The sequence below is a fragment of the Bos mutus genome, chromosome 7 (genome assembly GCF_027580195.1).
Source record: "Bos mutus isolate GX-2022 chromosome 7, NWIPB_WYAK_1.1, whole genome shotgun sequence".
Classification (NCBI taxonomy): Eukaryota; Metazoa; Chordata; class Mammalia; order Artiodactyla; family Bovidae; genus Bos; species Bos mutus.
The window spans coordinates 52,519,980-52,542,065 of NC_091623.1; the positions used below are offsets into that span (position 1 = coordinate 52,519,980).

The following is a 22,086-nucleotide window of genomic DNA, read 5'->3' on the forward strand; positions in this document are numbered from 1 at the left end:
CAAAACACACCCAGGGTGGACCCCCGGGACTGGGCTGCCTGGCAGTACCCTGCACAAAAGGCGCTGGCCCCACCTCATGGCCAGAAGGATGGGGTGGTGGGGGGCGGGGCTCCTCTATGGTCTACAGTGCCTGGTGGTACCCTTGGGACAAAATTGAAGGAGTCCTTGAACAAAATGCATCCTGGGGTCTCCCAGGCACTGGGTCACAGACTCAGGTCAGCAGAGGCCAAGCACAGCTAACTACAGAGCACGCACAGGTACAGACGCATTCTGTACGCATCCCCACTCCAACCCTGCACAGGAGCCAGGTGAAGGGAGGGCGGCTGTCCTCCCCAAGGCCACACAGCCCACACTGCCGAGCAGGGACTCGATGCAGGGGGCAGCTTCGAGTCCATGCTCCTCACTGCTGTGTGGCGCGGTCCCAGGGAGGCAGGGTCTATGGTGACCAGGACACCCGCACTTTGCCAAGGCTGCAGCCAAGGCGGCCACGTTGGGGTGAGGGCCTAGGGTGGCTAGGTCAGCCAATTTTTCAAAAGAAGCTGAAAGTCCAGACAATTTCATGTGAAAATTTCCAATATTTAAAAGATGTGTTTCAGTCACACAGATTCTGCCTCCTGGTCAGGCTCTGGTTTGGAACTGCAGGCCATCGTCCACTGTGAGGTGGAGACTTCAAGTTTTAGAGTTAGAAAGGGCCCTGATTCTATGAGCGAATGGACGTTTGCTAGACATGTTGTGGGAGTCACTTCCTGAGGTATGTGAGTCAAATTGTTCTGTTGTACACCTTAAACTTATACAAGACCATCTGTCAATTATATCTCAGTAAAACTGGAAAAAAGAAGAAAGAAAGGGCCTCGGAGATCATCTAGAACTTTCTGGGATGATGGAAATATTCTCTAGTTGTGCCGTCCAACGCAGTAACCACCAGTAACACATGGCTTCTAAGCAGTTGAAATGCGTCTAGTGTGCCCGAGGGTCTCAATTTCTCTCTAGTTATTTGAACAGCCATATGTGGCCAGTGGCTACCACACTAGACAGTGCAGATGGGGGAGCACTTGGCCATGTGGGGGTTTGGGGTTGCCATGGTGACTGGGGGCACTGCTAGCATTTCCTGGGCAGGTGAAGACACCACACTTCCTGCCATGTGTGGACAACACGCACAGAGACCTGCCTTCCTGCGGGGGAGCCCCTGGAGCCCCTACCCAGAATCCAACCCCATCAACTGATTTGAGGCCAGAAGGAGGCGCAGGGGGGCCTGGTAAGGTGTGGGCAGAAGCCAGGGCTGAGGCCTTCCCAGAGTGCCTGGGGGAGGGCGGCTGCAGCAGCAGGCTTCTGGCCCGAGGGAGAGGGGAGCTTCCTGGGTGAGCCCCTGGGCCCTGCAAGCTCGAGTGCTGAGTGTTCCCTGGGACGCCAAGGAGGGACTACACTGGCACCCTTACACCACCTCCCTGGCTGTGAGCCCACCCCTCCCCGCTTCCTGAGCGGGAAGAGGCTGGGACGACGGGGCAGGGAGGGCCTGTTTGGCCCCTCTGCCCACGGCAGGCCAGACCAAGGCCCCAGGCTGTCCCCTGTGGGGGTCTCCTGAGCTGCACGGTGGCAGTGGGGGGTGGGGGGGACAACCACCAGTGCTCAGGTTGAGGGGCCCCCTCAGTGGAGGAAGACTCCAGTTCCAGTTCCAGGCCTAGAGTTAGGGACAAAAACAACTCCAGTGGGACTCCCTGGTGCTGCCCCGCGGGTCCCGGGAACGGGAGGTCTGCTGCCAAGCCCGGAGTGGCTTTTTCTGCTCACCCCTCCCTGTTTCCTGAGCCAGGTCCAAAATTGATTAAAACTAAGTAAAAAGCGCTGCCCAGGGAATGACAAAATTGCTAAAATTCTCTTTTCTTCCCTCATTCTATTGTTCTCTCTCCATCTGGTGCTCCAGAGATCGGCTAAAGTCACTGGTTACTGTGGAAACCACCCCCCACTGTACCCCCTGCACCCGCTGCAGCAGCCTGCCTGCCCCCAGGCCTAAGGGCTCCCTGATCAGCTTGTCCGACTCCTCTGGCCCCCAACCCCCATCCCCAGACACACCTGCCTGCTCAAGGCCCTGGGCCCCAAAGCTCCTTGTAGGAACCAGGGGAAGAAAAAATGTTTCCCAAACTTGTCTCAGATTCTGAGTTGGCCCCACTATCCAACCAAAGTGAGCAGAGAAAGTGAAGCAGGGAGAGCATGAGGAGGCGGAAATGGGGTGAACGGGGAGGGAGGGCTCGTGGCTGTGGTCCCCGAGAGTGAGCAAGCACGAACATACTATACAGTCAGAGCTACAGGGCGGGCAGCAGGAGGAGGGAGGGTGGGCAGGCCGGCACGCTGGAGCCCTGCCGCCTGGTGCCAGCCCCGAGCCAGGAGGGGAGGCCCGCCTGCTGTCCCTTCCTCTGGCACCCCCTCCTGCCCTCTACCAGCAGGGCTCTCGCAGCCTCCCTGGCACAGAGCGGAGGGGGCTGGCTCCAGCCCCTGCTCGAAGCCATTGTTTTTCTTCTCAACACCCCCAAGTTCAAGTTCATCTGGGTGTTACATCATGTCTGGTTGCTCCTGGAAACCAGACGGGTCAGACGTGACTCTGGGGAAAGGGGGTGGGAAGCTGGAGGGGGCTGAAGTTCTCCTCCCCTCCCCTCCTTGCCACTAGGGAGCTCTGAAGTTTGAAGTCTGACAAAGTTTTTGGCTTTTTTTTTTTAGGGAGGGAAAGGAAAAGGGAAAAAAACAAAACCTTAAACCACACACACAAAACTTCCATCCACCAACTTTCTTTGGACCTGGGCCTCAGAGCAAAGAGAGAGCGGAGGCTGAAAGAGGTGGCCCGGGGGCTAAGGAAGCCTCCAAGGCTCTGGGCTCACAGGGCGATGTTTTTGTCGAATGTGCAAAAGAAAAAGATCTTTGCCTGTTCTCCCTCCACTCCCCAGAAGCCCACACTGTAAACGCTGCCTGAGCCCTGCTCCTGGGGCTGGTCCCGCCTGTGCCCTGAGGGCCCTGGGTTCTACAGGTGGGCGCCAGCCTCCCAGGGACTGGAATAGGGCAGAAGGCCTGCGAGCACCAGGGTGCAAAGACGCCTGCGCAAAGCCGGGTCCAGGAGCCTCCAGCAGCGGGGCTGGGGGTACATTTCCTCGTGAGAACCAGGGGCAGATGGGAGCAGGACTAGCAGCTCCAACAGCCTGGCCACCCCTCTGACAGGATTCACAGGACGTGGGGGAGGTACCTCCAGGGCAGCTTTGGGCCCTGCCTCACCCCCAGTGCCAGAGTCTCTGGGCACGTGGCCCACCCAAATCCAAGGAGAGGGGAGGGCCAGGGGCAAGCACATGCCCCAGAGCGGCAGGAAAGCAACCGGGCAGACCTTGTCCTCCTGATGGAGCCTCCCACTTCCACCTTCGCTTCCACCAGGCCTGGCCCAGAGCGCCTCTAGCCTTGGGTCCTTGGCTGCCTTCCCCAGGGCCAGGGCTGTCAGAGCTAATTATCCAATTAGCTGATTAGCCAGGGGGCCTGGGGGCTGCCTGGGGAGGCAGGCTCAGCTGGGCGTGCAAAGCCTGAGCCCTCCAGCCCTGCCCTGGCCTCTTCTCCCAACTGCCCCGAGGACCCTGGCCTCCTCCAGAACACCGGAAGGCCCCCACCCCTGCCTGTGTCCACTTAGTGGGCAGGGCCTCCTACCTGAGACTGCTGTGGGATGTTCAGAAAGTTGCCGTCCCGGGGTCCGATGCTGACAAACCGGTTGGCAGAGGAGGCGCCTGTCGTTGCGAATGCTGTGGGGAGCAGGGGAGAGAGGGAGAGACCCCGTGAGGACTGGGGGCCCACCCGGGCACTGCCCCATAGGGCTGCTGAGAGAGGGAGAGACTGGGTTAGACCATGCTGCCTGGGCTGAGGCTGGCGGCGGGAAGGCCAGGCCGGAGGGGCCCCCTTATCCTCTCACTGACCAGGAGCTCGCGGTCCCCCAGCCCCAGCACTCCATCTGCTGCAGCCAGGGAAGCTCCTTTGTGGCCCTGGAGGCTCTAGCTGTGGCTCAGTGGACCCAGTTCTGTCCCCTCCTCCCTGAAGTAAGAACACTTGCTTTCCTGCTGGGCCTCTTGCTTTTGGAGAGAAGGGAGCCCAGGAGGCTGGGAGCTCTGGGGACTGGCCCCAGCCTGCTGGGAGAAGGCCATCTCAGCCGGGCTACCCCTCCAACAGGGGCGCCTAGTTGGGTGCTGCACCGCTTACCACCCTGGGCCCAAGGTCTGGGCCCGTGGCTTGGGGAACTTGAAGGGTCCCAGTAGAGGGCTAAGCTGGGTGGGACAGGTCAGAGAGGGTCTGGGAGCTGGCTGCTGGCTCAGGCGCAGGGGCGGCAGGGCTCAGGCCTGGCAGGCATTCTCCTCCTCTGATGGATGAGCCAGCTCCTATGGTCCTGCGGTTCCCAGGGACCAAGATGGGCCCACGTGCAGAGAAGGAGGAGGCCGGAGGGCCTGGCAAAGCCCCAGGGTGTGGGCAGCAGAGGCAGTTGTTCTGAGGCCTGAGGGGGCAAACGGGCCAAACATTCTGGAGCTCTTCTGGGTTGTCTGGCTGGAGCCCTACGGGAAGGAGCCGGCCCTGTACCCTGGGAGGAAGGAAGCCCCCAGAAGGGATGAGGAGTGTCACAGGCTAACTGGGAGTCCACCTCCCATCCCTCCCAGCACAGGATACACCCCAGGGACCCCGTGCTCACCAGATTCTGTCCATAAGCGGCCCCCAGCCACCCTGCAGCCTGGCCCCCCTCCCACCCTGCCCACCTCCAATGACCATGACCATGACTTCGTGTCTTGTGGCAAATGCAGATGAGAAGATGACGTGAAGAGGATGAAGAGGGGAAAAGAACTCAAACCATGAAAAAAGAAGGTGAGGCAGAGAGCGCGAGGCCGAGAAGAGTGGTGAGATGGGCCGCCCCTTCCGCCGCCATCCCCGAGTCCTGGCCCACAGCCTGCCAGCCCCGAGCGCTGCCCACCCCCGCCCACTGTCCCCCAGACGGCACACCGCCCACCCTCCGCCTCTCCTGTCCTTCATGCGTCGTCGGGTCTAGCTGGGGCCTCTCAACTCAGATTTTTCTCTTCCCTTTGACAAAATTTGTCATCGGTTTAAAAAAAAAAAGAGAGAGAGAGAGAAAGAGATGAAGTAAGCCAAGGTCCAGAGCCCTTCCTTGTTCTTGGAACATCCAACCTGGGAAGAAATTGAGGGAAAGGGGAGGGATGGGAGGGAGGGTAAAAAAAAAAAGAGGAACAACGAGAAACCAAATGTGAGACTGAAGGCTGGAGGGGAGGGGATCAGGGGCTGGCCTGCTGCAACTTTAGAGGCCTGAGGGGCCCAGAATGAAGGTGAGGGGGCAAGGCAAAAAGGGGATGGTGGCGTCGCCTTGTGGTCACATTCAATTTTCTTGGTGTGGGGGGAGGGGCACAACGAAACAACAAAAAATCAAAAAACGAAAAAACGAAAAATGAAAAAAAACAGCAGTTAGGCATGAAGATGGCATGGCTGTGCCTCCCCTCCCCCCGCCCACCCTGGCCAGCACCCCTGGCCTGGGTGCCCCCACTGTGCCCCCTCTCCCGCCCCCCGGAGGGGCCTGGGCCAGGGGCCCCAGCTGGGAGCAGTGGGCGGGCAGTGGGGCTCGTGGGGTGCTGGCTGGTGCAACTAAGGCCCCAGAGGCCAAGGTCGGGGGGCTCAGCTCTGTCCTCATCTGGGTGGGAGGCACTCTGGGTTGGGGGGCTTTGGCAGTGAGGGAGGGGACTCTTCTTTTTGCAGTGGAGACTGTTTGGACGGGCCGGGGATGCTGGGCGTTGTGGTTTCGGTTTCATCGTCCACTTACAAGGTGACGGAGGAGTCAAGGCGGCGCCGTCTGGGGCAGTGCTGGTGGATTTGGAATCAGGCATAGGAAGGGGCACAGGTCTGGCCACTGGAGGCGGCGGTGGTAGCAAAAATGACCCCGGGACTTTGCCCTGGCCGCTACCGTTGGGCTGCGAACAACATAAATAGAGTGACGCATGAAGGCACATCACACACAGACACACGCTCCCCTGCGCGGACACGCCAGCTCGCTCCTGAGAGCCGGTGGCGCTCCCGGCGGAAGATGCGGGGTGGGGTTCTCCTCCAGGGCGCCAGGTTGGTGAGGGCATGAGGCCTCTATTTGGTCTCTCAAGTGTTTCTCTTTTTTTTTTTTCCGCAGTCCTCTTTCGAAGTGGTGGGAGGGAGGAAGGGGGATGTCCGACGGGTGGTTTGTTATTTCTCAGGGAACAGGTTTCAGGTACCAAAACTTGCCATTTAACTATACAAGCAGCTGCGCTCTGAACTGTCACACTCTGAAGACTTTCTCCTATGGCAGCAAAGATGCACCAGCTTACTCCCTGTGCTCCCCCAAAACACACACGTGCCTCCCCTGGGTGGGCTCCTGGGGTAGGATCAGCTGACCCAACCAAGGACCACGGGCCCACCAGCGCGTGCCCCGTGTCATGGCCTCGGGGGGAAGCCAGGGCGTGTGCCTGAGGACAGTGGATGCTAGCCTATCTGCTACAGAGCAGCCCAAGAGGAAATCCCATTGCTGGCAGCCCCAGTTCCCCCAGAAGCCAGGACCAGCTACCAAAGCCACAATTTGTCCATTACTCCCTCTTGTGCCTTAAACTTGAGTTTCCTCCTCCAGGCCCCACGTGTGGCCTTGTGTTCATCAGCCTCTGGGGTTCAGGGCATGACGGCCCCACAGAGAGGGGCAGAGGTCCCTGGCTCCTGGCAGACACAGCTACCCTGGACTTTGTACCTCCTGCTGCTCCAGGCAGTGCTCACTATGACCACCTGCAGCCTGGGCTCATGGGGGCCAGGCCAAAACTCTTCCTCCTAAACTGGCCTCTCTCCTGTGGCTCAAACCTCTGTCCTCCTAGCACCCCCAGGTTTAAGACCATGGGAGGTTCACAAGCTCTTCCTCCTGTTAGCAAACCCTGTAGAATCCAGCCCTACTCTGTCTCCAGCTCTGTCATCCTTCGATCCTGACTGATGTCTCCTGGACTATGAACATGAGATTCCAAGGGGCCTCCCCTCTGCAGAGAGTGCTCTTTAGCTCAGCACCTGTCACTGAACCAGGCACCTCACCCAGGCTGTCCAGTCCTCCAACCACCTCTAAGGTAGTGGTTCTTGTTCCTGCCTGCCCCCCAGGGGTACTGACGGTATCTGGAGACACTCTGGTTGACACAACTTGAGGGTGTGGAGGCTGAGGATGCTGCCTGACGCCCACCCTATGGACCCCCAGGACCAAGGCCCAGTGGTCCACAGGCTGATGGTCCCGAACCCTTAGGAGAAGGGAAGCGCCACTCTCCCGTTCACAACAGAGGAAACTGAGGCTCCTCATGGTTAAACGTTCTAGCCACGCTGCAATGGGAAAGGCCTGAAGTTCATGGCCACGTCTGTCTGATTCCATGGACCCAGAGACTTATCAACCCTCTTCCCAAATCCAAAGGAGTTCAGACACCCCAGTGCCCCAAAACCTTCCATAGCTACGATGACATCTGACATAAAACATTGTCTCCCCGGTCAGGCTGTTGGTTCCAAGCAAGAGCATGCCACCAGCTCTGCAGGGTGAGGCTGACACAGAAGTGGCAACTGCGTTCCCTCATTTCCACAGCCTATCTGGTTCCTATCTTGCTCTTCCATCAGGACAGGAAGTAGAATGGTCCCAACTCATCACAGCCTTACTCCTCTCCAGGCTGTCCTGAGCTTGGGCTCCGGGGGCGGCCGGGACATGGCAGCTTTCTGGGCAGCTGCTGCTCCCACAGGGTGGCCTCTGCTTCCCCAAGAGCCTGTCTCCCCCGAGGAGGATCTGAATCACTAATCTCATCTGATAAAACAAATCCTAGCCCGATACGGCCAGACATGGAAAGCTGCTGATTTACAACATTCAGATTCTAGAAGCAAGTCCCAACCAGGCTAGGCTGTCTCCGCTCTGGTTGGGGTACGAGTTGAAGTTTTAAAAAATCTCAAGATCTTGGGACTTTGTGGTGCCTTAAGACCTTGTGACTTAAGAGCTTAGAAGTAAACTAGAAGCTGGGATAGCACCTCCCTTTCATCTGACAGATGAAGATGCGGGCCTGGCCACTCTGCAACTGGAGAGCGAGGCCGAGCTGGAACCAGGCTTTGTGCCTCTCAGAGCCATGGCCTCCCATCAGTCCCTGGATCTTCTCTATCATGCTCACTTGGCGGTCTCTTCTCTATGCCAGAAATACAGCTAACTGGGCACCCTCTTTCTGCCCTTGGCGTGTCTTATAATCAGCAGTTCCCAACCTTTTTGGCACCAGGATTGGATTCGTGGGAGACAAATTGTCCACGGACTTGGGGGAGAAGGGGATGGTTTCGGGATGATTCAAGTGCATTACATGTATTGTGCACTTTATTTCTAACCTAATGCCACTGCTGATCTGACAGGAGGTACTGGTTCATAGCCCAGAGGCTGGGGATCCCTGCCCTAAGTGGATCTCCACTTGGCCTTGGTCTTTACTGATCTGATTTTCTCAGTCAGGGACTTATACTGGGGTCTCAGAGGTACCTGGGAACCATTCTGCACACTGTAAAATTTTGTATGCATGTAATGTTCTGCAAAGATGGTTCATAACTTCAGATTCTCAGGAAGTTATAATTTACTCCTCTAGTCTCTACATCAGTGGTTCTCGAAGTGGGTCCCCTGACCAGAAGCAGCAGCGTCACCTGGGAACCTGGGGAGAAATGCAGATTCTACACCCCACACCAGAGCTGCTGAGTCAAACTTAGATGAGGCCCAGTCACGTGTGTGTCACCTCCAAGTCACTCTCACACACTCTGTGACTAAGAACTACCTCTCTGGGGTGGCTGTGGTGCAAGCACAGTCCAGTACCCCCACCCTCTGCCACCAGGTCAGCTGCAGAGCCCAGGGCCTCTGGCTCCTCCTCCACTCCACAGTGCCATCTCTAGTCTCCTCTCAGAAACCAGACCTCAAGGAGCAGGCTCACTGCAGACTTCCACCCCAGACCCAACTCTCGGGCACAACAGGCCACAGAGGAAACCTATAGAGACTGCTCTCCAGCCAAACTAGACTTTCTCTTTAACCAGAGGGGCTGTTTGCTCCCCTGTCAATAAATAGCTTTTTGTCAACGGTCTACTCAGAGCAAGCACCTGCCTTGAGAAGAGAACTTTGGAGGCCAAGGAGCCCTTGATCTTTTCTTTGTTTGCCATGCCACACAGCTTGCAGGATCTTAGTTCCTTGACCAGGTACTGAACCCAGGCCTTTGGCCATGAAAGCGCGGAGTCATAACCACTGGATGGCCATGGACTTCCTGAGCCCTTGATCTTGAGTGCTCAAGTCAAGGGGCTGTCAGGATGCCCAGGGATGGACTGACCCACACCCTGAGGGTCCTGTGGGTTAGCTTTGGTTCTCTGGGCTAAGTCGGTTCCCCAGGTGGGTCATATTTCAATTGAAACCCCAGATGCCCCCATAGCTGAGAAGCAGGAACAGCAAGATTCCTAGCCTCTCTGATCCAGATTCCAGAATCCACGACCCCTGGGGCTGGGATACAGGCTGGCAGCTCCCATAGACTCCACTGGCATCTCTGAAGGAAGCACAGAAGCTGTTGCAAATCGTGTCCACTTTTCCCTCAATGCCCCTACAAGTGGACAGAGCTTGTCCAGAGAGGTGGGCAAAACTCTGCATATACCAAGGAGCTGCAGAGCCAGCAAAAGAAACCCTCGCAGGGCAGAGGGGAAAAAAAGATGAGAAAAGCAGAAAAGGGGAGAAGAGCAGGAGGGAGGGAAGAAGACTGGCCTCTGCCCTGGACAGCAAGAACAAGGGGGCCGAGCTGCAGCCCTGTCCCACATCGAGCCGCCAGCACTACGCAAGCGCCCTGCGGCAGCATCAGGCTGAGCAGCTGAGGGCCGCCCCCTCCCGGGGCGGCTTCTGGCACGGGGTTCCGGATGCCTTTCCCTGCCAGGGCACTTTGAGTGTCCACCACACCTGACCTCTCACGGTGCAGTTCCAGGCTGGACCAACTGGGAGGCAAGCAGCTGGGCCTTCTTATAGCATGCTGCTGGAGTTCCAGAACATTCCCGGAGGTCTAGAGATCACCATGCCCCAACCTGGAATGGTCTCCCAGGAACTACACAAGGACCACTGTCCCACTGAAGGGTCACGGTTGGCTCATTGCCATCGGGAATAGTTCTCTGCTCAGTGGATCTGTGTCTCTGCTCTAGGGCTCGCTGATGGAGAAGGACAGTGAGCCTCAGAGCTCCATGGGGAGCCATCTCTCACCCAGGCTGAGGAGCAGAAAGACTATTCCAGAACCGTGACTGACCTGAGAGCCCTTCATTAAGAGTCCCGCCAACAGGAGTCTCGTGACACAGCCTGTGGAAGGAAGCCTGCCCTCTCCCAAGGGCTTCTCACTGGGGATGAGGAAGGTGCCCCCGAGCACACTGAATCTGGAGACGTCACGACCAACACAGCTGGACAGAGGGCGCTGTCTCTGGCATCAAGTGGGTGGGGGCCAGGCATGCTGCTGAGCACCCAGAGCGCACAGGACATTCCCACACCACAGAGAACGAACAGTCCCAGGTGTCAGCAGTGGGAATCCTTGGTCTAGAACCTATCAAATCCTTGCACCCCTGAGGTTTAAGAGGGGTGTCAGGAGCTAAGGGGTCTGGGCCCGGATTGGACAGATCATTGGTTCACCCCTGCTACGGGGAAAGACCAGAGGAGGGTAAAGAGCCCAAGCAAGGCGGGCCCAGCCACTGCCCCGTCCTGTCTGGACCGGGATGAAGAGGCCCCGGGCGGACATATGGAGCCCTGCTCCCAGATCCAGAAGACTGAGGTGTTCGGTAGTCCCAGCTCTTGGCTGCTCCAGCCCCAGGTGGGCTCCCGGCTTTGGGGCCCTCTCCCCGTGAACCCTGAGACAGACAGACAGACGCAAAGATGAGCTGTAGGGGGGCTCGTGGGGTCCTCTGGACTCACCTGTCCGGTGGCCTGGCCCGAGCCATCCGAGCACACAAACTGCACAAACTCCTTCAGCGAGTCCTGCCCGTGGTGGTGGTGGTAGCGGATGGTCGGGTGCGTGAAGTACGGGCTCGACTGCTGGATGATGGATGTGGAGGGGAAGTGCAGCGCTGACGCCGTGGCCCGGGGGCTCCCTGCGTGCACGCAGCAGGAAGGAAAGGGCATCGTCAGGGCCTAGAAGGCCGTGGCGAGGGACACTGAAGACGAGGAGACCTGCAGGTCAGAGCCCTTTGGGTCCAGAGAACGGGGCAGGAGCAGGGCAGGGACCAGGGTAGGGAGAGTGAGGCGCTGACTGCTAGTGTAAAACTGTGTAAGATGGCGCCAAAAACACTCAGTAAAATCAAAGTAAATAATATTTGCATGTGATATTTTAAAAAGTTGAATTGGCAAAACTAGGGATGGCCCAGAGACCAGCTGCTTCTCTTTATAAATAAAGTTTGATTGGAATCAGGGCCACAGTTAGGGTGAGGTGAGACGTGTGTGCGTGCTGAGTCGCTCAGCTGTGTCTGAATCTTTGCAACCCCATGGACTGTAACCCACCAGGCTCCTCTGTCCATGGGATTCTCCAGGCAAGAATACTGGAGTGGGTTGCCAAGTCCTCCTCCTCAGGATCTTCCCAACTCAGGGACTGAACCCACATCTCTTACGTCCTGCATTGGCAGGTGGGTTCTTTACCGCTAGCGCCACCTGGGAAGCCCCGTGAGGTGAGGCAGGGGTATGCAATTACAAGGTCAGTCCTTTTATTTAAAATACTGATATTCTCTCATCATGTATCTTTTGCAATTGTTTAATTTTTAGAACATTGCATTTAATATTATTTATAAACTTTGGTGACTGAAATTTCAGGTGCTCCCTGACATTCTGCGCCAAGGTCAGTGCCTCACACACCCCTCCCTGGCACAGGGTCTGGGCGGGAGCCTTGGGGAGCAGGCAGACCATTCGGTGGGGCTCCGGACAGACACCCGGCCCCGTGCCAGTGCGAGAGGGGGCTCCACAGGGCACACACACGTCCTGCATGAGGCTGGGTGTGCACCTCGCTGCAGGTCCCCAGGTCACATTCTTCTGTGCTCGGGCCTCATGGCTCGTACACACTGCCTCGGACGCACGGCTCCCACCCCGGAGCAGGCCCCAGTCCTTCCCCAGCCAAGTCCTCCCTATCCTGTCTGTTTCCAATCAGCTCGCTCTTGCTCTCGGTTTCATTAGGGGCCTAAAGAAACTTGGCTTCTCTCTGGAGTTCATAAAAGCTGAGTGGAGCGGGGCCTGCCGCCCTCCCCTGCCTGTGCGGAGGGCCTGGGCTCCCCACCCCCACCCCACAGCCACCACGCCCTGCCCCTCTGCTGGCTCCCAGCCAGGAGGCCCTGAGGAGGAAGCCAGGAGGGTAACCCTCCATGTTCTCCGTGTCCTACGCAAGGGCCCGGGAGGTGGCGGGCAGACACAGGGCAGTGTTCAGAAAGAGTCCAGACCTCTCTTAAGAGGGAAGAGGCTCCCACAGTTCCCCACCTGGTTCCATCCCCTGCAGAACCGGGCGGCACCCTCCCCTCAAGCTCTCTCTCTGCCAGACTGGAGCAGAGAGTCCCCCCACGCCCCCCGCCCCCGGCAGGCAGCCGCCGGCTCCTTTCCTTTCCCCTTGGCCTAGTCCTTCACTTCTGGAAAAGAGCGGGGAGGCCTCGAGCAGGGAGCTTGGGCCCTTGTGAGGGTCCCTTGGAGTAACCTGGGCTGGTGCCAGGGAAAACAGACCCTGGGCACTTTGGGGCACTGAGAGAGAGGAACTGGAAGGAGGGCAGACACAGAAGCCTGTGCTCTCCCATCCACAGCTGGCGGGAGGCAAGGAGAGCTGGGAGGAGTGGGCCCAAGGCCTCAGGACAGGCCTGTGCCACACAGCACACAAATGTGCACATGGCACGTGAGCACACACAGCACATACATGTGCACATGTCGCGTGTGCACGCACAGCACACGTGTGCACACACGGCACATGTGTGCACATGGCACACACGTGCACACAGCACACACGCGTGCACACAGCACACATGCACAGCACACACGTGTGCACACGTCCACACAAACACACGAACACATATACATCGAATGTATGCACATAGCATCCTCACACAAACATAAGCAGACACACATCCTCACATGCATACACAGCGCACAAGCAGGTGTGCACCCTGGCACATGGGGTGTGAGAGGCAAGTGGGAGAGTGTGGGGGAACACAGTGAGAAGGCCCAAAGGCCAGCCTGCTGCTGTGGAGGGAGGGCCCGTCCCCACGCCCACCCAATGCCACACCACGGCCAGTTCAGAGAGCTGGGCTGTCACTCAGGGTTCCCTGGCCAGCTACCCCTCAGGCAGGGCTCCTCTGCCACCCCCACTGCCCCCCTCCGGGCCCTCCATTTCTCACCTGGTCTGACTCCAGCAAGCACAGGCAGCGGGTGGTGAGTGAAAGCCATGCGCGGGGAGCTGCCCTGAGAGGAGAGGGCACTGCAGAAGTCCAGCTTTCCTGACTTCTTTAGAGAAGCCGGGCCTGAGGGGAGGAATCAGCAACACGGGGCAGGTTTAGCTGGGCCAGGAAGGGAGCGGGGGAGGTGGGAAGCCAGCAACTCACTCCTTCTCTCCTCAGCCCCCTCCTGGCTGCCCCCTTCCCTTCAGGGCTCCCCAGCCTCCTCTGCCTGATCGAGGCTCTGTTTCTCAGGCCCTGCGTGCAGACCATCCGCTGCTGACAGGTGAGTGAAATCAGCCCCTTTGGTGCGCTGGGCAGGGCGTGAGCAAGCGGGGCCATCTTGCCCCCCAACAAACAGATTGTGAGCTCCAAGATGCACAGAATCAAAGCGCGGAGGCAGGACCAGAGGGCAGGGAAGGTGTGCAGGAGGAGCCCTGGAGAGCAGCTTCAGAGTCAGGGACCAGGAACTTCCCTGGGGGTCCAGTGACTAAGACTCTGTGCTTCCACTGGGGAAACTAAGATCTCAGCCAAAGGAAAAAAAAGAAAAGAGTGAGGAGGCCCCTGAGGAGGGGCAGGCTGGGGTCTACTCCATGGGGTCCTGAGCTACAGGTCCCATTCTGCCAGGAAGAAGCCAGGACTCCTTACTGGAAGGGAAAGCACAGCCATGGGCCCTTCGGACCACTGTGGAGAAATAAAATCCGACAAGGGAGCAGGGAGGAAGCTGGAGGGCCTGGGTGGGAGCTGGGGGAGAAGGAGCCAGGAAAGGATGCCCTTGGTCAGGCACCCAGAGGTCGGACTGTCAGGGTGGGTCATTCCTGGGCTTTGTTCTACTCCCAGGACCGGAGAGGAAGGTGGCATTTGCCAAGAGACAGGGACACAGAGAGCGCCCCATTTGAGCTCACCTCTAACAGCCTGATGATGCCAACCAAGATCATGTCTGCGCCCAGTGGGCTCGACATCCAACATGCTAAGACAAAGCAGGGCCCCCAGGCCAGGGCCCCCAGGGGAACCAGTCTCCTGTCCTGGAAGGACAAGGTGTGGTCGGGGCAGGTGTCCAGAGCTGCCATCTTTGGAACACGAATCGAATCAGTTTGGGTGGGGTGTGTGTATTGGGGGTGGGTGGGGGGTGCTGCAGAAGAGAGAAATAAGAGCTGTCTTAACCACAGAGGGAAGAGGCGGGGGAAGGGCGGACTCCTAGCCGCCAGCAGAGGTGTTATCTGGCAGCAGCTGTGTGCCACCTGATAGCTGGCACGATGCTGGGGGGGGGCGGGGAGCGCCCCCACCAGCTGTGCACAGCTGTCCCCCTGGCCGCACAGCACCTCCCCAGCTGTTCCCAGTCCTGCAGCTGGGCTGCTTAATTGGCGATTTGTCCCAGAACAGGGAAACAACGCAGTGTTGGTGGGAGGAGGGGGTGAGTATGGAAGAAAAGAGGGGAAAAGCAAGGGAGCCGGGGGTGCCACAGGAGGACGTGGGGCCATGCGTGGAGGGACTGCTGGCGGGAGCGGAAATGGCAGGCTCGGCAGCAGACAGCCAGGAAAGGAGGGAGCCGGAGCTGGGGAGGGGAGCCTCCCGGGAGCCAGGTCTGGGTGGAGCGACCCGGGGGCCCACGCCTCAGGAGCCAGCAGTGGACACGGCCCTCTAGGCACACCAGTCCCTGAGGAAAGACTGCACTTCAGCTGGGGATTCTTCAGGGCCTCTCCACCCCTTGTCTCTGCCCCTCCAGAGGCTCCCCCAGGGCCACGTCTGTGCCCTGCCGGCTCAGGTCCCTGCTGGCCACAAGGGCGCCCGGAGAGGGGCCCCCAGAGCAAGGTCGGCAGGGGCGGGGCTCAGCCCGGGGCCTGGAGCTGAGGCCTCCTCCTCCCAGGGTGCAGAGAGCGAAGGCCAGAGGCTGCAGCCAGGGCAGCAGGGGAGAGGATGCTCCTCCTGGCCCTTCGGTCTCGCCTTCCCCCCAGCCCTGGCCCCTGCCCATCTGCTTGGCCCTTCCTGGCATGGCAACGTCTGGAAGATACCAAGGAAAAGACTATCAGGTCAGCACTCATCTTCCTGCACCACACAGCAAGGCCTCCATCCCCAGGCCTAACCACAACGGACACATCCCATACAGAGGTCTGCGCTAGCTGGCCCCAAGACCCCTGTACCCGGAAGGTACACATAGGCTGCACCAACAACGTGTCAGGCAGAAGCATTCTGCAGGCAGCCTCCTGACACACGCCTGTGCACCACACACACACAAACACACACATACCCCTCCCTCTCTCCCTCTACTCCACTTGGGCTCTCCAGGCGTGCCCACACCACCTGTCAAAACAGGAGAGCCCCCCTGGTGAGCCCCTCCTCTCACCAGGAAGGGGCTGGTGAGAGTATCGAGAGGCCTGACAACAGTTCTGCTCACTTGCTTCTAGGGTCTGCTCCTCTCTGTGAAGCTGGGCCCCTCCTTAGACCAGGGGTTCTCAACTCAGGAAGATTCTGCCCCCACCAGGACACAGCCATGTCCAGAGACCTTTCTGGCCATCACACCTAGTAAGGAGGTTTGCTACTGGCATCTAGTGGGCAGAGGCCAGGGCTGCCGCTCCAACACCCCACAGGGCACAAGATGGCCCCACCACAGACAATGCTGGAATGTTCAAGAACGCCCAGTCTGAGAAACTACCTTAAACCATGAAGATGGTAGAGTGGGGGCAACCTCCCTGAAGAAAAACCAAGAGGAGGAGGAGGAGGAGGCTCTGAAGGGGAAGCCATGCCCGCCTTGCAGGGCACCAGAGGCTCAGGGCCAGGGCTTTCCTTCCACAACACCGGTGGGCCCTACTGCCCACGCGTGACAACCTGCCCACTCGCCTCTGCTCTCCAGGCCTGTGCCCGCTGGAAGAGCGGGCTAGGGGAGGACAGGCGGTGCCACCGGCAGCAGGAAGCACCACGGGAGGCTCGCCAGGGAAACTGAGGGGGAGACGAGGCTGCATGCCGCCTGCGCTCCAGGTCGGGCCTCGCGGCGGCGCCCATACCTGCATCCACATCGTTGGGCCAACCGCTGGACTGGCTGCTGCCAGCTGCCGGGGAGCGGCCTGTGCCAGGATAGAAGACGTCGTCGACAGGGCTCTCCATCTCACTGTCATCGATGGACTTAGGGCGCTTGGTGGTGCTGGGGAAGGAGGACAGGGGTCAGGTGGGCCTCAGGCGAGTGGCCGGACTGGGACCCGGACCCAGGAAGCCTGCACTGATGGCCTCCGTGTGGTGAGTGGGCGCCCGCTGTCAGCAGCATCTCAGAGCACTCGCTGTGTGCCCTCTACCCAGGTCAGACTGACAGCCCCTTCTCAGCCCACAGGACCATCCGCCGTCATTTACCCAGCTACCCAAGCGCAAGAAGCGGGCCAAGCCCTCAGCTGCCTCCTCAGCCGCCTTCTACTTCCCATCAGCTCCCACGGCCAGAGGAGGTGAGTGAGGCGCTGGCCAGGGGCAAAACACCAGGGGGTGACGCAAAACTCAGTCATTGTGATACTGTGTTATTTTATATTAAAATACGATTAACTACAGAAATATCATAACATTTTAATGTAATATTCTAACATATCAAAATGAATACTTGAACCTCACAATGAACCAAAATGCTCATTTTTTTTTAAAGGGACAGGATCGCACCCTGTCCTGCATGACTGGCCCTGACCAGGGTCCACTGTGCCTACCTCCCAAATGGCTCTCAACTCCACTCCTTCCTCTCAGGCCGATCCCCCACCTGACTCAGGCCTTCCAGCCTGAGTGGGAGAGCCTTGAACTGACTGTCCTGCCCACGAACACTGCTTCTAGAAGTCTTTCTAGAACACACATCCCCAGCATCTGTTGCTTGACCCCTCTGGCCTGTGAAGCCCACTGTGGGATAGTCCTGCCGGCCTGCCCAGCCTCAGTTGGGATGGAGGGTGCTCTCTGCCTGGAGCGCCCACCCCAGGCCTGTACCAGCCCCCCTTTGTCTGGGTTCAAAGGTCACACCCCCCAGAGAGAGGCCTTCCCCAGTCCCCACAGGGAGCACCTTCCTGGCAGAGCTATGGCCTCGCTTGAGCTTGTGTCCCTGAGGCCAGTGCAAAGCTCAGGGGGTGGGCAGCAGAGCAGGCCCTGGCTCTGGAGCCAATGCCCTCAACAGGGGGTGGTGTGCTGAAGCATGCTGCCCAGAGCACCTGAGGCATCTCGGGGGGCTGAGGGGAGGCTGGGGCGTGGGACTCACCTGGTGGAGGGAGGGGAGGTGATGGACCGCCGCCCCAGGGCCACCTGGTTGATATTGTAGTAGCTGGGACTCTCCAGGTCTGCCAGCGAGAAGTTGGGCCCTGATGCTGTTGCAACAGGAGCTGGTAAGAAGGGAGAGTGTGATGAGGTCTGGAAAGCATGGGCAGCTGTTTCATTGCCGGGAGCAGCTCCCTGGAAGCCCTGGGGTGAGTTCACTGTGAAGGCTGCTGAGGAAACCTCCTCCTGGCTGACGCTTGTTGGGAAGATTCCTTGGTTATGATTTTTTTTTTCCTCCAAAGCAGTGGAGGTCAGAGGTGGGGCTCTCCACTCTGGCTCTCCAATGCCTCCATCCCACCCAGCCCGGTGCCAATGAGGCCAAGAGTGTCCCAGGAAGTCTGCCTGCCCGTCCCCACCTGAGACCCCATCAATGGCAGGGCTCCATGGGGTCCAAGTCCCACCTCCTCACCCCCATCCCTGCAGACCCAACCCTGGCCCAGAAGAAGGAAGGACTCACTCTGTGATACTCTCACCAGCTCCGTCACATTCCAGACCCCGGAAGTCACAAAACAGTCCTGGAAACTTAAATGCCCTGAGGAGGGAAAAGGGCAGGTGAGCAAGTCGAGGCACGGCCAGGAGGGGCTGTCTGCCTATCTCTCCCGATCCCTCCCCACCCTCAGCTTGTTCCATCCCATGACCCGTGTTCCAGCCCCAGGCTGGCCTTCAGGGGTCCTCAGATCTCCATGGATGTGAAGTATGCCCCCATGAGTGCCCTCCCCCATGGAACAGCAGCCTCTGTTCAGTCAAGGGACAGCTGAGTGAAGGGGTTGGCAGGGGCAGGCCCACCCTGGCCCGGGAGGGCAGAGAAGGGTACAGGTTGGGGGATGTGGTGGACACAGCAGGCCAGGGAGGCTGGGTTCAGGCAGGAGGGCAGGGGGCACTGACCGTTGGGCAGTGGTTTGATGTCCGCATCTCCTTGCTGGTTTGAACTATCTGATTGTCCGGATTCTGCAGGAGACAGAAAGGGTGGGGATGGGTCAAGACCAAGTGCCCTACGCTCACCAGGCAAGCAGCTGCCCTCCAGCCCTATGGACACCTTCTCTCCCCCTCCCTTCCTGAGCAGCCCAGGGAGGCCAGGAGAAAAAGAATAGCTGCTGCTGTGGTGAGGCCACCCTGCAGACTGCAGGGTGCTGGGCAGCATCTCTGGCCCCCTCCCACTAGATGCCAGTAGCACCCCAGTTGTGACAACCAAAAACCAGTTTCCAAACACTGCCTGAAGTGCCCTGGGGGTGAGCAGCCCATGAGTGAACAGCCCTGGCCGAGAGTCAGGGCAAGAAGGCGCCCAGGAGAGAAGCCCTGACTGTCCCTTTGCACAGCTGGGTTGGACCCAAGGGGTCCCCCGTTTTCTACCCCACTCAAGCTCCAGAGGGAGCAGCCCTTTCCCTCCCTTCATTAATTAGAGCCAATGCTGCCTGCCTGCGCCACCCCCACCTCACCTTTATGCATACAGGCAGTGCCTGGCAACACGGAGGGGGGAGATCTGCCTTGATGCTGTCGCCCGCTCTGTGCCAGCCTGTCTGGGCTGTCTCATGCCCCAGTGCCACAGCTGCTCGGAGGGAGCCCTGAGACAAGGGCCCATTGTGCGGTGGGAGCTCACAGAGGACTGGGGGCAGGGTGGAGTGTGTGTGTGAATATTTTGCTGAGCTTGGGAAAGCCCCCCGCCCCTGCCCCCCAGGTCCTCGAAGCTTTGTGTGCCAGGGGCACAACGGGGACCTCCAGAATGCTTGCCTGGGCACGACAGCTGGCGAGAGGGTGGCGGAGGGGGGCCAGGGCAGGTTGTGGGGCAGGAGAAAGGCAGGCATTCAGCAAAGGATCAGCTGCTCACGGGGGGACCACATGGGGTGGCCTCGGAAAACTGGGCCCATTGGCCAGGGCTTCGCTCCACTCTTTGGAGCAACCCTGCCTCCCGGGTCTCACCCGCCACCCCACAACCGGCCCGCTCGCCACGGAGGCCATCCTCTACCAACCTTGCGGTCAAACCGCTCACATTGGGGAGTGAATAGCAAGGAGGTTCCTGAAGAGTGATGTGGGCCCAAGAAATAGAAGTGGGGGGATCCTGCAGCCACTTGGGAAAGAAGGAAGAGCTCCAGGTGTTGGGGCCTTCTCAGAGCTAAGGCCCTATGATGCCTCAGCCAAGTTCCTGGCCTCTTGCATCCATGTGGCCAGTGGGAAAAAGACAGGCTGCCCCCAGGATGGTTTCAGGCCCCATTTCCCCCATCCTTTATCTTGTTTCACTTAATTTTTTTTTTTAATGCATTTATTTTGCTGTGTTGGGTCTTGGTTGCGGCACGTGGAACCTTTGTTGCAGCATATGAAGTTAGTTTCCTGGCATCATGTGGGATCTTAGTTCCCCAGCCGGGGATCCAACCCGCATCCCCTGCATTAGAAGGCGGACTCAACCACTGGACCATCAGGGAAGTACCTTTTTAGCCAGCCTCTACTTTTTAAAAATTCCAAATGATAATAATAATGAATCCTGTCACAAATCAAGAAAATGGACGTTTATAAGCTAACAGGACCCCTCACCCCCTTGTGTTTGGGGCGTGTCCTTCCATAACTTCCTTTGCACCCACCCTAGCAGTGTTTTCAGGGATGGCAAATTCCATCCCAGGCCACTTCTTTGTCGTGGTGGCACTCTGCTCTGGAGAGAGCCCGTGGGACTTCCTCCCACGCCCCAGGGAAGGGCAGCCTCTCTCTGCATGTGAATTTTCTTGTTGCTCTCTTCTCAGCCTGTTTCTGACTCTCTGGGTCTGATTCAAGCCCCAGCTGGTCCAGGAGGGAGCAGGCAAGGGGCTGAGGCAGTAGGTGGCCCACCTTAGGGCCTCCGTGGACCAGTGCCCCGAGCCTAATGTCTCTCAGGGCCGTCCTTTCCCAGATTCACAGCTCAGAAAGCACAGCTGCAAGACCCGCGTGTGGAGCCCAGCGAGGGGCACACGGTCAAGGCTTTGCTGCAAAGGCTTTGCCCTACTTGTCCCAGGACCAACTCGGTCCGCACAGAGCCCTCCAGGCCAGGGACAGTGGAGTAGGGAGGATGGTAGGAGGCCATCCAATTAAGAGTGGTCTCAGCCCTTCAAACGTGGCCAGGTGGAGACAGAAAGCCACGCGCATGCGCACACCCGGCCCGGGGACAGAAAGACGAGAGAACCCGACAAAGAGATGGAGGTGGGCCAGCGATAGAGGCAGAGACAAATGGGGCTCCAGGAGAGCGCGACAGACAGGAAATCCTTCTGAACCAGGACGCTGCCCTGAAACGTTACTGCTGTTATTACCATTAGCGCCATGTAAGGGAGCAGGCAGGAGCGGGGACCGGCGCGCGAGGCCCGCTGCCACGCGCCTGCAGGCGGTGCTCCGGGCGCTGCTGGCAGCCATCTTAGCCCTTGGCAGCCATCTTACGGCTGGCGGCCCCGCCGGCGCCCCGCACTGCCGCCCGCCCCCGGCGAGCGCGGCCCGGCTCCGGGACAAAAGGCAGAGACGCTGGAAACCTGGACCCGGGCTCGAGGGCAGGGGCGCTGGCCCGGCCAGCGGGGCAGCTGGGGCTGGGGCTCCGCTGTCCTGCTCAGGCGGCCCCCTTACCCCTCCTGGCCCGTGCAGAGCGAAAAGGGCCGAGAGGCACGAGGCTGCGGCCCGCCCGTGAGCCACGCAGTGTTGCTGAGGCCCCTCCTCAGGCCAGACCCAGACCCAGAGCCTCAGTTATTTTACCGCGTAGACCCCTGCCCCCATGAGGTGACAGGGGCCTCCGAGGACAGTAAGGGGAGAGACGGGGGCAGGCCCTTGTCCACTCAGTCAGCTTGGAGGTACACCGTGGGCACACGGGGGTGGGGGGGGGCACTGGGCCGGTGGTGGACAGGCTCCTGGGGAGGGCGAGGAGATGCCCCCCAACCCAGAGGCAAGAGCCCACCAGGCCAGCTTCCTGTAGCCATGGGCACTCTGGGGAGCTGTGCCCTGGGGCTCGGGCCTGCTCTGGACAGCCCCTAGGGACCAGGAGCTCGACCCCAGGCTGGCACCCCAAGGAGCATGACACCCCAGTGCCTGACCCCCTTCCCTGTCGAGGCTCCCTGGGGAAGGGAGGGAGTAACCCCAGGCCTTGGGACACAGAAAGGCAGGCCCCTTTATGACACCCCTCCCCAGGCCCCGCCTCATGGTTGCTTGGCTTTTATCTCACAGAATGGGGCTTATCAGAGCCACCAGCTGAACAAACACACAAATCCACGGTTAGTGAGAGAAAACCCTCTGCCTGAACTCTTTATCTCCTGTTCGCAGGCCCCGAGCACTGCCCCCTGCCAACAGCACAGGAGGAGCCCTGACTGCTGCGCCATGAGGGCGCCTCCCCTGGCCACCCCCCTTCTCCCCTCGCCCCAACCCAGC

General features: G+C 59.3%; 1 protein-coding gene across 3 annotated transcripts in view; it reads right to left on the bottom strand.

Moving 5' to 3' along the window:
* NFIX (nuclear factor I X) overlaps window positions 1–22,086 on the bottom strand; it is a 93,109-nt gene that overhangs the window by 4,938 nt on the left and 66,085 nt on the right. For 2 of the 3 annotated variants that reach the window (XM_070373560.1, XM_005900541.3), the window contains exons 3-9: window positions 18,607–18,669; window positions 18,179–18,253; window positions 17,666–17,786; window positions 16,455–16,591; window positions 13,417–13,539; window positions 10,973–11,148; window positions 3,673–3,764 (exon numbers count right to left, since the gene is read on the bottom strand). In XM_070373560.1, coding sequence (XP_070229661.1) covers window positions 3,693–3,764; window positions 10,973–11,148; window positions 13,417–13,539; window positions 16,455–16,591; window positions 17,666–17,786; window positions 18,179–18,253; window positions 18,607–18,669 — 767 coding nt within the window. In that variant the 3' untranslated portion in view covers window positions 3,673–3,692. The remainder of the gene's footprint in view (window positions 1–3,672; window positions 3,765–10,972; window positions 11,149–13,416; window positions 13,540–16,454; window positions 16,592–17,665; window positions 17,787–18,178; window positions 18,254–18,606; window positions 18,670–22,086) is intronic. The other variant, XM_070373559.1, reaches the window with a different exon arrangement.